The sequence below is a fragment of the Silurus meridionalis genome, chromosome 10, assembly GCF_014805685.1.
Source record: "Silurus meridionalis isolate SWU-2019-XX chromosome 10, ASM1480568v1, whole genome shotgun sequence".
NCBI classification, from domain to species: domain Eukaryota; kingdom Metazoa; phylum Chordata; class Actinopteri; order Siluriformes; family Siluridae; genus Silurus; species Silurus meridionalis.
The window spans coordinates 22163179-22177662 of NC_060893.1; the positions used below are offsets into that span (position 1 = coordinate 22163179).

The 14484-nt window shown below is 38.2% G+C and overlaps 1 protein-coding gene across 1 annotated transcript; it reads right to left on the bottom strand.

The window, feature by feature from the left end:
* Window positions 1-1875: 1875 nt before the first annotated feature.
* On the bottom strand, window positions 1876-13862 carry scn1bb (sodium channel, voltage-gated, type I, beta b). Its single transcript, XM_046860236.1, has 7 exons — window positions 13522-13862; window positions 12761-12929; window positions 9146-9312; window positions 7046-7283; window positions 6042-6183; window positions 3431-3502; window positions 1876-2908 (listed from the first exon to the last, which is right to left on the bottom strand). Exons 2-6 carry the CDS (start codon window positions 12840-12842, stop codon window positions 3436-3438), a joined length of 696 nt encoding a protein of 231 aa, XP_046716192.1. The 5' UTR covers window positions 12843-12929; window positions 13522-13862; the 3' UTR covers window positions 1876-2908; window positions 3431-3435.
* Between the last annotated feature and the right edge of the window lie 622 nt (window positions 13863-14484).

Sequence of the window (14484 nt, forward strand, 5' to 3'; positions counted from 1 at the left end):
CAATCGCTCTTTTCTAGGTTAATTCTCCACCACTTCATTTAACTCACTCCAGAATTTTTCCTCTATCTTACAATTTACTTGTGGAGCATAGGCACTGATGACATTCATCATCACCCCTTCAACTTCCAGCTTCACGTTCATCACACTATCAGAAACTCTCTCCACCTCCTCTACACGATTACTGTACTCCTCCCTCACGATATCCCCTACACCACTGACCTCGACCGATCCGGTATGACATTCCATTCTGGTTCGTGATCTTCATATTTGATTTGGCACATATTTGTTTTACACTGGATGCCCTTCTTAACGAAACCCTCCTCATATATTGGGGCACTAAGAGTGGGACTGGCAGTAAGCGTGCACTGGCTTGTGCAACTATAATGGCTGGGTTACAGTAATACAAATGTTTACTGATTGAAACCTTGAGAGTAAGCAGACACACAGGAACTCCTTAATGGATTTTTTCTTCTTTGGATTTTTTGGAACTGTCAGCCTGTTTATTTACGATAAAAGCTTCTTGCATTTGCATCTGTATTTACTTACCTGTTGTGACTCATCACAGACATCACAAACAATTTGTATCAGTATCTCTATCAACTGATTGTGCACAATTCACTCTTTCTCATAAACTTACGTTTCCATACTTTCCTATCTTTTTGTCAAAACAACCTTAAGCTAGTTGGCATGGACTTGAGTATGGTTCCACTGTCAAATAAAAAGGTATGTAGGTATGTATATATGATTCTTGTGAAATTCTTTTCTTCACATGTTGCTTATAAAGGAGAGAACAGAGTCAGATATGATAGAAAAGAGGACTTACTACAGGGTCTGACTGTTTGGCATGGCTGAGATGTGAACGCATGACCTTCTGATAGTCACAGCACGCTTGGGTGGAGTTTTACTCAAAGGTCACACAGACCAAAAGTTTGTTCAGGCAGATTGGATTAATAATCCAGAGTCGTACATACCATTCGTTATTTTGCATGAATTTGTATGAGTCAAGAAAATGATTGACTCTGTAATAGGGCTATAATCACATTCGTGGACTTGGAAGGTCTCGGCATGTTCGTACGCACAAACTAAAAAGCAGCCTTTGTGGTTTGGGGTAAAAGAGAACCTCCTTTAAGAAATCTTCTTTAAACACAAACAAAAAAAAAAACCCACACACTGCCTTTTTTTTATTCAATAATTTAATTTCCATAATAACCTTCAAACATTCTGAGTCATAAGTGTTTCCTTCACAGTTAATATTTTCATCATTTTTGCACTAGTATATCTTTGTCATAAAAATATGTCAAGTATAATACTATAGCCGGAGTAAGGGTTATAAGTGTCTAATGCACAGTATTTTTGTTGCTGATTGATCATGCATTTACTGAAGAGACATTAAAGTGCATAAACTTGAGCCTTTTCTCATATTGCATTGCAATAGCATGAGGTGATTTCCTTCAAATTTGACTGATTTAATAAATTCACTAGTTTTAGATTCAGTACTCAATAATAAACAATTCTATGAGTAATGTCTTAATAAAAAAAAAAAAACTCTTACTTGTTTTGGAACAAGTAAGCACACAATGCCCTGTTTTCGTTTGGCTGAAAGCAGCTGCATCACATTTGAAGGGTTTATACTGTATGTATATAGCTCCAGCATTAAATGACGGAAACAGAACTGCTGGAATGTAGAGTATAGCTCGCTGTTGTCTCCGCATTTCAGCAGAGGCTAGTCCATGCACCCATAGCGTCGAATAGTGTACACACACATCATAGTAAATATGTTGCCCTGAAAATGAGAAAAGACTGTGCTTAATTCATTGCTCCTTACTGACCCCTAGTGCAACATTGGACTATTGCTTATTAGTGGTAGTTTCTAAATTATTTTTTGCTTATGTCAGAGTAAAAATACATATTAGGGTTACTACTTTTTCGACAGACTAGACATTAGGGACGGGCGGATCGATCCTAAAGTATCTATACTTTCAAAACTGGTGTTGGAAGATTTCGCGTTAAAATATCGATCCTACCTCAGATGTTTCTAAACAAGTCAGCATAACTTGAACAGGACCTGTTTCTTCTTCGTAACAACAAGTCTGTTATTCAGTCATATATCTTTGAATCACTATGTCACTGGACCCTCTGAGAACCTTTTTTAAAAAATAACTTTTTACTTGTAGAGATATACATATACATTACAGCACAGTGAAATTCTTTCTTCACATATCCCAGCGATGTTAGGAAGCTGGGGTCAGAGCGCAGGGTCAGCCATGGGTACAGCACCCCTGGAACACAGAGGGTTATGGGCTTCGCTCAAGTGCCCAAGAGTGGCGGCATGGAAATACCGGGGCTTAAACCTCCTGACCTTCCACTTAGTAACCCAAAATACGTCGTGTTTGACCTTGCCTTTATTAGCATTGTCCCCAAAACAAGCTTATAGAGAAGTGAGTAGGATCTGTGATGTTTTTGGAGCTATTTCAATGTTAGAAACTAACCCAGAAACTCAACTATTGACGCATGTCTGTTGGCAACCCAAATATATACAGCAAATATGTAATGCATTTCGTTCCATTTCTATATTAAAGCAATATGTATGAGGTGCAATGTACTTGAAATACTATATATATATATATAAACATGCCCTATAATTACAATCATGCAAACCTTTGTTTCTTATAAATAACCATTTCGTGATCCTGGTCTCCTCAAACTATTTCTTGAAGGATTTAAATGCTAAACAAGAAGAACTGGATTGAAACTCTCACAAAACAAGGCAGGTTCATGGCAGGTTTGGATTAGGTGTTTGAGGAAGATGTTCAATAACAAGGGAACATCCAGCTGGATAATTGTGATGATGCCAGGAAGAAGCAGAAGACAGGAATGTGGAGATGCATGTGGGTGACACAGGTAAAGCCTGAAAACCAATTTAAGAATAAATATTCAGTATATTTATAATTACGAAAAAAAAACCAAAATGTAAAAAAAAAACACTTAATAAAGGGCTAAACATATGGGACATAGTTATAACAGTCTATAACAGTTCAGTGAATATGTGGAACTTGGAGTTAAAGTTTGCATGACAAGAGTTTTTAATCAACTGTCGACACGGATTACACTGACACCAGTCAGCTGCTACGATCCAAACCATGATATTAATTGTGTAATAATTGCAATGACGGCATGACAGTTAGACACGAGATTGCTCTTGGCAGCTTTTCTTTTTTGACAACCAGCCAGTAGACTGCATCAGCAAACAAATATGACTCCGGGTCACTCCTGACCTTGGCTTTTCGATGTCTGTCTGAAGTAGTCCTCCAACACGCTGTCAAACAGGCTGCCCTCAAAAAGCTCGTCTGCACAGTCCATTCGATGCTTTTATAAAAGTGATCTCCAAATCTTAAAACCTGAGAATTTCGTCATGTTGTATGGAACCCACCTCTGTTATTCCGCCACCTGCACTCCTGTGCAGTTATCTTTGCTTTCCGATGCTATCGCTAAATACTCCTCCCTGCACACACAAAAAGAGGTTACACGCAGGATAAATATAGGATATAGATCACACCAGAGTGGCGCAAGATAAAATCTCCTCTACGATTATGATTTCGTTTTTTTCCCCCTATAAACGGTAGGAAGTGAGGAATCCGACCCCTACATGATCGTAATTAACTCTCAATGTACACAGTGATGCTCACCATAGTGTTAGAAAATAACAGATAAGGCTTACATGAAAAAAACCATGAAGAGTTTAAATATTAACCTTTTTTTTCCTTAATATGCTTTACTCATAAATAACTATTAATTGCTGTATTTATCTTACTGTATTTAACTTAATCCTAATAAGAATCAAAATCAGTGTCAGAATCATCTTTATTGGCAAGTATTAGGGGTTGCTTGAACAAGGAATTTGTCATGGTGTGCTGGTGCTATAGAAATAAGAAAAACTATTTTAAAAAATAATAAAAATTAAATAACGAATAGTCATAATAATTATATATGTCATAGGCCATAATGTTATAAAATGTTGATCCATTGTTGATCCGATGTTGATCTGATGTTGATCCTAGTTCATTAATGTCATTTAGCAGCGTTGTCATTTATTTATGAATAAAATAATAATGCAATAATAGCAAAAGCAACGTACAAGTGCCACAGGGGTCACAATATTAAAAATGCCATAAGTAAACTTTCTTTCGGCTTCTCCCATTAGGGGTCCCACAGCGGATCATCCGCATGTTTGATTTGGCACATGGCACTGGATGCCCTTCCTAATGCAACCCTCCCCATTTATCCGGGCTTGGGACCGGCACTAAGAGTGGCTGGGGTCGGTTCCCTAACCGGGGATTGAAGCCGGGCCGCAGCGGTGATAGCGCCGTATCCTAACCACTAGACCACCTTATTAAAAATGCCATAAATAAACTTTCTTTCTGCTTCTGTCTGGATAAGGGAGATTGTATTGCTCTCTAAATAACACTAACTCCCTTGAAACTACCCAATCATGGACATTTGTAAGGCTGGTCTAGGAAAGCTAAGAGTCTCCTCAGAGCATGTTGAGCTTCCCTGGGATAATGTATGAGCAATACTTAAAAAGATGCATTAGCTTCAGATGTATCTCATACCAGTCACTTCTGGGGTAAAATGGTATGACTCTCCTTTCTGTCAGTTAGAGTAAAACTAGCCAAATGTGGATATCTGTTAGCTAGTGTATGCAAAACACTGGGTTATTTAAGCTAAGACTCTCCTCTGAGCTTGTTAAACATCACTGTGATGTTCAAAAAGATGTACAGCATTAGCTTCACATAAATCCTATACTAGTATTCATCGCTTCAGGTTTCTGTTTTAGTTCATAACTCATATATAATGATGCTGTAATAGGAATGTATCCTAATAAGCTAGGATATACGAAGAAAGCGTTTCATTGTGTTGTAATGTACATGTGACTATCTATCAAGCTAGATTTGGCAAAAGATTGCCAAGTAAAGATTATTATTTATGTTTTTTGTCAATTGTAAATCCAGGCATCATCGACAGTGGTGGACAGTAATAAAGTAAAAATTAATTTGTTACTGTACTCAAGTAGCTTTTCACACTATTGTACTTTACTGAAGAATTTCCATTTGATGAGACTTTTACTTAAACTTCACTACATATTAAAGTCAAATCTCTTATTTTTTACTCAACCACATTTTGTGAAATCAGTCGTTCCTTTTTATTTATGAGTGAATAAAAAACGTAAATTGTCAAGCACGCAGCAAGCCACCAATCAGGGTCGAGCGCACGCTCTGTTTTGAGCTTGTTTTGAATGGCGCTTGATGGTATCTACTTATCACCAACATACAGTTCAGCATCAGTTCAACAGCAAGCAGATTTTTGTAAGAGTAATAAATGATGGAAGAAATTCCCGTCTCGAACTTGCCTTAACACCCGTGGCCTTATTGTCACGATTTACACGAACAAGTCCTTAATTTTCAAGTGCTTTCTCTGCCTGCCTCAGCCCTATACAATTTCTTTTTACAAGAATTTTCCTTTCAATCTGAGCTATAACAAATCATTGTACTTTGCATACTTAATTGCATATGAAGGCAAATACTTTTGTCCTTTTATTTGAATGAAAGTTCAAATGGAGCACTTTAACTTTTACTGGAGTAATATTTTACAGTGTATCTCTACATTACTTAACTACACAGTTTGTGTCCTTCATCCACCACTCATCTTCTAATACCACCAAGCTGCCTCAATCCTCAACTGCTCGATTATGTACATGAGATAAATGTAAGTCTCTCTGGACGGGGGCATCTGCCAGATGCTATAAATGTAAATGCGTCATTCACAGAATGTATTCACTGACAAATCTGGTTCAATATTAAAAAATTTATGCACATCTGTCACCTATCGAATCTGCTTTCTTTGATTGTATAAAAGATTAGAAACATTTTGTTAGAACACAACAGGTTAACTACTAAATCAAAATATTAAGTATAATGCAGCATTGGCAGTGTAAGGATATATAGGCATCTAAGAAAGACCAAAAACATGAACATGGTACTGACGCGCTGGCTCTGAGGGCCTCATCGCCGGCTGCAGCGATCTTTCTGTAGCAATAGATCATCTCCACCAACAGCCACAGCTGCAGCCCGATGATTGACACATACATCATTACCTCCGAAACAATGGAGGCTGTGCCGCGCGTCGCTAAGAAAGGAAGACACAGAAAGGTGAGAAAGAATTATAAGGCCTGCTCTGTGTAATTTAGAAAAAGGAAGCGTTGATGGACGAGTATAGAGAATGTCAGAAGGAGTTGCATTGTGGGTTGGTGGATTTAGAGAAAGCATATGACAGTGTGAAGAGAGAGGAGTTGTGGTATTGTATGAGGAAGTCAGGTGTGGCAGAGAAGTATGTGAGGGTGGTGTGGGACATGTATGAGGACAGTGTGACGGCAGTGAAGTGTGAAGTAGATACAACAGATTGGTTCAAGGTGGAGGTGGAACGGCATCAAGAATCGGCTCTGAGCCCTTTCCTGTTTGCAGTGGTGATGGATATGTTGACGGACAAGGGGAGACAGGAGTCTGCGTGGACTATGATGTTTGCAGATGATATTGTGATTTGTGGTGAGAGTAGGGAGCAGGTTGAGAAGAGCCTGGAGAGGTGGAGGTACACTCTGGAGAGAAGGGGAATGAAAGTCAGTAGGAGTAAGACAGAGTACATGTGTGTGAAAGAGAGGGAGGGCAGTGGAGGGGTGCGGTTGCAGGGAGAAGAGGTGGAGAAGGTGGAGGAGTTCAGGTACCTGGGGTCAACAATGCAAAGTAATGGAGAGTGTGTCTGAGAAGTGAAGAAAAGAGTGCATGCAGGGTGGAGTGGGTGGAGAAGAGTGATAGCAGGAGTAATTTGTGATAGTAGGGTATCTGCAAGAGTGAAAGGGAAAGTTTATAACCTGAGATGTTGTATGCTTTAGAGACAGTGGCATTGAGTAAAAGACAGGGGGGGAGCTAGACGTAGCAGAGTTGAAGATGCTGAGATTTGGAAGGTTCTGTAGGTATTTTGTAAATTACTGCACCTTTAGCCACCACAGTGAGGTGCACCACCTTGATGGCAGTAGTCTCATACTCATAGGCGTCATAGGAGAGGGTTCGGCGGAAGAAGCAGCGGTACACTCCTGAATCATTAAAGGTGACATTGTGGATGTAGATGGAGGCATCCTGCAGGTCATTGGTCTTCCTACTGCCATTCCAGTGCACGCGATCTTCGAAGCGGTCGTCGATTATGATGGGTGACCCACCATCATAGTTATAGATCTGCATAAAGAGGGAGGCCTTCGTGTCAAATACATGCTTACAGGGTTTAAAGGTTTAGGTCTTAGTGAAAGGCTGGACATTTTCTACGATCTGTTTGAGGTTTTTTAAATGGCTGTTGACTAAAAATGTCTGTTACTGAAACAGAGTTTATTTTCTGTAAAAGCTCCATTGTGGTTAATGTGGTTTATACCACAGAGGTTTGATATCTGATTTATTATGAATAATTTTCTAGATATGTTTTTTTATTTTCTATAATAGTAGCTGAAACAGTATTTCCATCTGTAAGTTAATTAGAATTTAATATGTAATCCTCTGTTCTACTCATATGTTTTCATTTGAGAAGCAGCAACTTATACAGGGTTTCTTCATAAATAATAAATCCATTGTTGATACTTTTACATTGATGCCATTTGGTATATATGCCAAATATTATGCCACATTTATAGCATATATACTGTTGAGGCCAAGTGGCAGCTTGGTGGAGCTGGGATTTTGAACTCACAACCTTCTGTTCAGAAGTCCATCTTAACCACTTCCATTTATTTATGGAAGGAGTCTCCAGTGTCAGCAATATCTGACTGGACAGAAATGAATGTTATTAAAATTAAGTGAGAGGAAAAAAAGAGCTAGTGAATGCTGAGGTACTTTACAGTACCACCCCCTATTCCAAAAAAGAACAATGTGAAAATGTAAATAAAAACAGAACGCAATGATTTGCAAATCTCATAATTCCATATTTGATTCGCAATAAAGCAGAAAAACAACCTGAGAAAATATACAGTGGAAAAAATAATGAATTTTGAATTTGATGGCTGAAACAGGTCTCAAAAAAGTTGGGACTGTTTACCACTGTGTAGCATCACGTCTTCTGTCTGCATACATGTGGGAACTGAGGAGACCAGTTGCTGAAGTTTTGGTAAAGGAATATTGTCCCATATTTGTCTGATACAGGATTCTATCAGGTTAACAGTTCTGGGTGTCCTTTGTTGTATTTTTTGCTTTCATGATGTGCCAAATGTCATGCTATTGTAAAAGATGCAGTATGCAGTTAGCATTGTCCTGTTTAAATATGCAAGGCATTAGCCAAAAACAATGTTTCCTGGATTGAAGCATTTGTTGCTTTAAAACCTCTATATACCATTTAGCATTGATTGAGCCTGGCCAAATGCACTTCCATACAATCCGAGATGCAGATTATTGAACTGAGCTCTGATAGCAAGCCAGATGGTCCCTCTCCACTTTAGTCTGTGATGTGCATGGTTTCAAAAAAGAAATTCAAATGAAAAAAACAAAATGTTTCTCCAACTCTTTTATTTTAATAGCATTTACGTTTTCTAGACTTTTGTTGCACAGCCCCTACTTTTTTGAGACGTGTTACAGCCATCAAATTTTATATTACCTTATTTTTTTGTTTAAAAGGGTACATTTCCTTAGTTTAAGCATTTGATATGTTTTCAATTTTCTACTGTAAATTAAATATTCGTTCCTCGCATTCTGCTTTTATTTACATTTTATTGAATCGCCAAACGTAATTGGTGTTGTAAGCGTACCTGTGTTGCAAAAGTACTTGCAAATGGAGAAATGCGTATTTTATTTGTCATGTACACAACAGCACACAGTACCAAACAGTAAAATATTTGCATATTATAGCACATAAAATATCATATCATTTAAAAAGAATTAATTATTTAATGAATTTCATGAAAAAATTGTAAATAGCATGCTGTGTCGTTCATTAATAAATGAAATATTCCGACATCACACCACCCTTTAATTGATTTAATCTAGTTTGATGTCCATGTATTTTTCTTTTTATTTCTCTTCTAAATTGCTAAAACAATAGATACACCCAGATAACTCACATGTACAAACTCTTTCTCTCCTTTAGCCCTGAAGTACCAGTCTACGATCGCGGAGGCCTCCACCTCACCTCTCATCTTGCAGGAAATGCAGCCCAATTTAAAGCCATGCCCTGCTACCGCCTCAGTGTCCGAGTCCACCTCTGCACATGCTCCGTTACACAGAGAGACTGGAAAGCACAAACAACGAGCACATTGAGAAACATACCTTTCAAACAGAACTACATATTGTGCATCAATGCACTGATGCAGAACATCACTGCAGTGACACCAGAAGAGACAAAATACTCGTAATGCATCTGAAAATGGGGTGTGGGGAAAGAAAATGCCCTAATATTTATCCATACAATTTAGGCTATTAACAAATATTAGATATGACTATTTTATTAGTTTTAATTAGCAGAAAATATATTTCATATACAGACAATAACCTGGTACACCTTTTTTTGTTGTTGTTGTTCTACTCGCTTTTCTTCAGCATATATCACTGGTATGAAAAGTACATACAGTATAGTTAACACAGTGTATTATATTGAATTACACAAAATCTTATATCTGTGTTTCCCCCTTTATTTCTGCAGTCAGTGTGCTTCCTGCTTAGCCCCATCCCCTTCTACTCCCAATATATCTGAATTAAAAGGTTTGTTTTTGTCGAGTTGTGATTTATCTTTTAACATTTCATATTGCTGTAGTCCATTTTTTTTTCTATTAATCCATGTTTGGAAAATGTTAAAATTCCTATACATTAATGTCTAATTCGGACCCAGTTTCATGTGCATTTGAATCTTGAATATTGTGTTCATTTTATCCACAAATTTTATTTTGGAAACAATTCAAGGGATGAACAGTTTTACAGACTGCCATTGTTTTATTTTGATCAGGTTTGACACCCCATTGTTTTCTTAATCTCTCGTTTGAAAATTCCTCTTCCTGATTTGTTTCTGAATTGGAAGGATGTCATAATATAAGGGCGAATCTACTGATTTAAAGTCTATTTAAAGTCTATTTTTTTAACCAGAATATATTTATTGCATTTCGCAGATGCCCTTATTCAGAGAGACATACCACTGAGCAGTTAAAGGTTAAAGGCCTTTCTCAAAGGCCCACCAGCTTGGTGGTGCTGCATTCAAAGCCTTAACCACTAAGCAACCACCTTCGAAATTCAACTCAGACGTAAGATCGGTTAGTCAAGTCTTTTGTGAATAGTTTTCTCTTTCAGGCCTTCTTTCTTCTTCTTCTTCTTCTTCTTCTTCTTTTTTTTGGCTGCTCCTATTAGGGATTGCCACAGCGGATCATCCGTCTCCGTACCACCCTGTCCTCTACATCTGTCTCTTTCAACCACATCCATAAACCTCCTCCTTGGTCTTTCTCTTTTCCTTTTTTTCTGGTGGCTCCATCCTCAGAATTCTTCTACCAATATACCCCATGTCCCTCCTATGCACATGTCCAAACCATCTTAATCGCACCTCTCTCATTTTGTTTCCAAAACGCCCTACATGCGCTGTCCCTCTAATAAACTCATTTCTAATCCTGTCCATCCTCATCACTCACAATGAAAATCTCCACCTCCTGTCTTTTACTCAATGCCACTGTCTCTAATCTATACAACATCGCAGGTCTCACCACAGTCCAATAAACTTTTCCTTTTATTCTTGCAGATACTCTTCTATCACAAATCACTCTTGCTATCACTCTTCTCCACCCACTCCACCCTGCATGTACTCTTTCCTTCACTTCTCTAACACACTCTCCATTACTTTGCCCTGTTGACCCTAAGACTCCACCTCAGAGCCAATCCATGATGCAGTCCAACCTCCATCTTGAACCCATCTGTCATTCCTACTGCACACTTCACTGCTGTCACACTGTCCTCATACATGTCCTGCACCACCCTCACATACTTCTCAGACACACCAGACTTCCTCATACAATACCACAACTCCTCTCTCCACCCTTTCGTACGCTTTCTCTAAATCCACAAATACACAATGCAACTCCTTCTGACCTTCTCTATACTTCATCAACATTCTCAAAGCAAATATTGCATCTGTGGTGCTCTTCCTCGGTATGAAACCATACTGCTGCTCACAGATGGTCACCTCTTCTCTCAGCCTGGCTTTCACTACTCTTTCCCATAACTTCATGGTGTGACTAATCAACTTAATTCCCCTGTAGTTACTGCAGGTCTGTACATCTCCCTTATTCTTAAAGATCGGTACCAGCACACTCCTCCTCCATTCCTCAGGCATCCTCCACTGCCATCTCTCCTAAACATCTCCATGCTTCTACTGGTATGTCATCTGGTTCAACCGACTTTCCACTCTTCACTTTGCTCTCACTTCCTATACTATTCCTTCCTTACTAATCCTATCCACTTCCTTCTTCACCATCTCCACATAATCCACCCTTCTCTCTCTCTCTTATTTTCATCATCAAATAGGTTTCTCTCAGGTAAAGGAGCAAATCTGAAGAAATCATGGATATAGATTGTTTCGGTGAACAGGGATGTTTGGATGCTTGGATGTTTGGGTTACCTTCTAGCTTCTCCTTTTTGTCATGCTGCCATAGCTGGTCTTGCCAGAAGTCTTTACTTGCACTTTTATCGTACCGCACAGTGTCCTTAACTATTATATAACAATAAAGATACCTAATAATCCATTTTTTCTCTCTGTGTGTCTACACTTTCAATCTCTCCATTGAGTCTATGCTCGTGAGGTACCAGTAAACCTGTCCCTTTCCTCTTTCCACACCTGCTTCCTTCATCGTAATGCCCTACCTCTGGATTTAGTTCTTTTCAAAAGGAGTCCACTGACTTACTACAGCTATGGATGGTTCCACATGAACAAGATCCATGAAGTTGCTGTGAAGGTGAAACCGAAGAACCATGAAAATGGAGTTGGACAGTAACTAATATAAACAGTCTGCGACAATGTTTGAGATGGTTTGGACATGTGCAGAGGAGGGACATGAATTATATTGGTAGAAGAATGCTGAGGATGGAGCCACCAGGAAAGAAGGAAAAGAGGAAGACCAAGGAGGAGGTTCATGGATGTGGTGAGAGAAGACATGCAGGTAGTTGGTGTGAAAGAGGCAGATTTAGAGGACAGGGTGGTATGAAGACGGATGATCCGCTGTGGCGACCCCTAATGGGAGCAGCCGAAAGAAGAAGAAGAAGAAGAAGAAGTCTGCGACAATATTGGACAATCTTCATCAGTGAACAATTGATAAGATCAATAATGAAGGAACTTTTATGAATGGGTTTAATTTTTGGTTTGGTTTCTCTCAAGGTTTCTGCATTTCTTGACATTTTTTGCCACTGGCTCACTCAATAAGGATAAACAGAGAATAATTTATAGATTTAAAATATAATAATATATATTTTTTATCTATGTATTTTATAAATCTGCTTTGGGATAGTGTCCATTGTTAAAAAGTATTGCTATACGAATAAAATGTAATCGAAGTAAACAGCGTCTGGATTCTCATAAAGGTGGAATATTGACAAGTAGCAGGAGAAATTGCTGTAAGGATGCTCAGGTAGGTGGATTGCTGTATTTGAGATGTGTCCATAAGAAAATAAATGCACTACGTAACTGCTGTGAGAAAATGTCGACTCACCACAGAGTGCACAGAGCACACACAGGAACAGGAAACACCTGGCAGACATGCCTGACAGGAAGTGGCCTGCTGTCTGAACCATCCTTGATGCACAGTGAGGAATAGAGGCTCAAGTGGAGGATGTTCTGTATGGAAACCTTAGCTTTGGAGTCGTCTAATGTCAGGAGTGCTGTAGTTTGAAAAGCAGTCCTGTTCACACTTTTTCAGGGAGTTTGCACATTTTTAGTCAATTAATTGATATACGAGCTGATCTCAGACCAGCAATCAGCATTCTTGGAAGACTTGTTTAGGGTTTGCATGTGCAAGTCTAAATCAGAACAGCATAAAAACGTGTGCAAAAGTCTTGCAAACACACATGCTCTATACAAAGTGCTTAATTCTTTGGTGACTATGTAGATATATATTCTTTAGAAATATATTTCAATAAGAATATAGATCTAGGATAGCTGAGTTGTAAGCAGGTTGCATATCATTTAAAAACAAAATCCTTTAACGTGCTACACCTAGGACTATGCACAATCCTGAAATTGCAGGACAGCGTGCACATCTGTGCGCCAATAAAGAAATGCCTAATCATTTATATGCGTACAGTTTTGCTTTTGGGGCATGCACATCTGTCAGGGGGGAGAAATAAGTGTCTAAAAGGAAGGTGTTAGTCTAACATGCTGTTTGGTTAAGGATGACACTGAATAGAAAACAAAGCAGTCTGCATTCGTTTTTTCTCTCGTCTCATTCATGCACATACAGCTGTTCTGACGCACTTAAACCGCAAGATCACTGGTTTCCGCCGCAGCTGTCCTCCTGATACCCTTCTGGATTTTGCTGGTTTATTTGTTTGATTGATTGGTTAGTCTCCTTTTATCCCTTTTAAGACCAAAAAAGAAATGAATATAAATCAATCCTCTTGCATTAAACGGTTACGTCGTTTTTTTATGCTGGAAAACGAGGAATCCAGGACGAGGAGATGGAAATCTTCCGCAAAAAGCGTGCAGATGTTGAGAGTGTGGAGGCAATTCTAAGAGTGTTATTCTAAGAGTTTGATGCGCGTACGAATCTCTCTCTCTCTCTCTCTCTCTCTCTCTCTCTTTCAGTGTCCCAGATCTGGAGTGCCAAATAAACCACAATCGACTCCCTCTTGTCTGTATAGGTGCCCTATGTAGGGCAGGAGTGAATGGCTTCCCTTGGATAAACAGTGCACTGTGATTACGGTGAGAAGATGTTTGGGATCCACCCTGTGTCTGATGCATTGCGGTATAAAAAAAAAAAAGGAAAAAAAAACAGAAATCCGGAAACGGAACCTATATTGAGAAAGTGAGAGAAGCGCGAGGCCATCACACGTGTTATTTATGACGTAACCGAATCTACTGTATATATATATATATATATATATATATATATATATATATATATATATATATATATATATATATATATATATATAAGTTTGTATATTAAATATTATATTATATTAAATATTAGGGACAAACACACACACACACACATATATATATATATATATTCCATATAATTATAAGTTTGTATATAAAATATTATAATAAAACACACACATATATGTTTGTCCCTAATATTTAATATAATGTATATATATATTCTTTTTTATTTATTTTTTATTCCCCCAATATTTAATATAATATAATATTTATTATACAAACTTTAAAATTTTTATTATATGGAACAAATTATATGAAACAAAAAAAATGTAA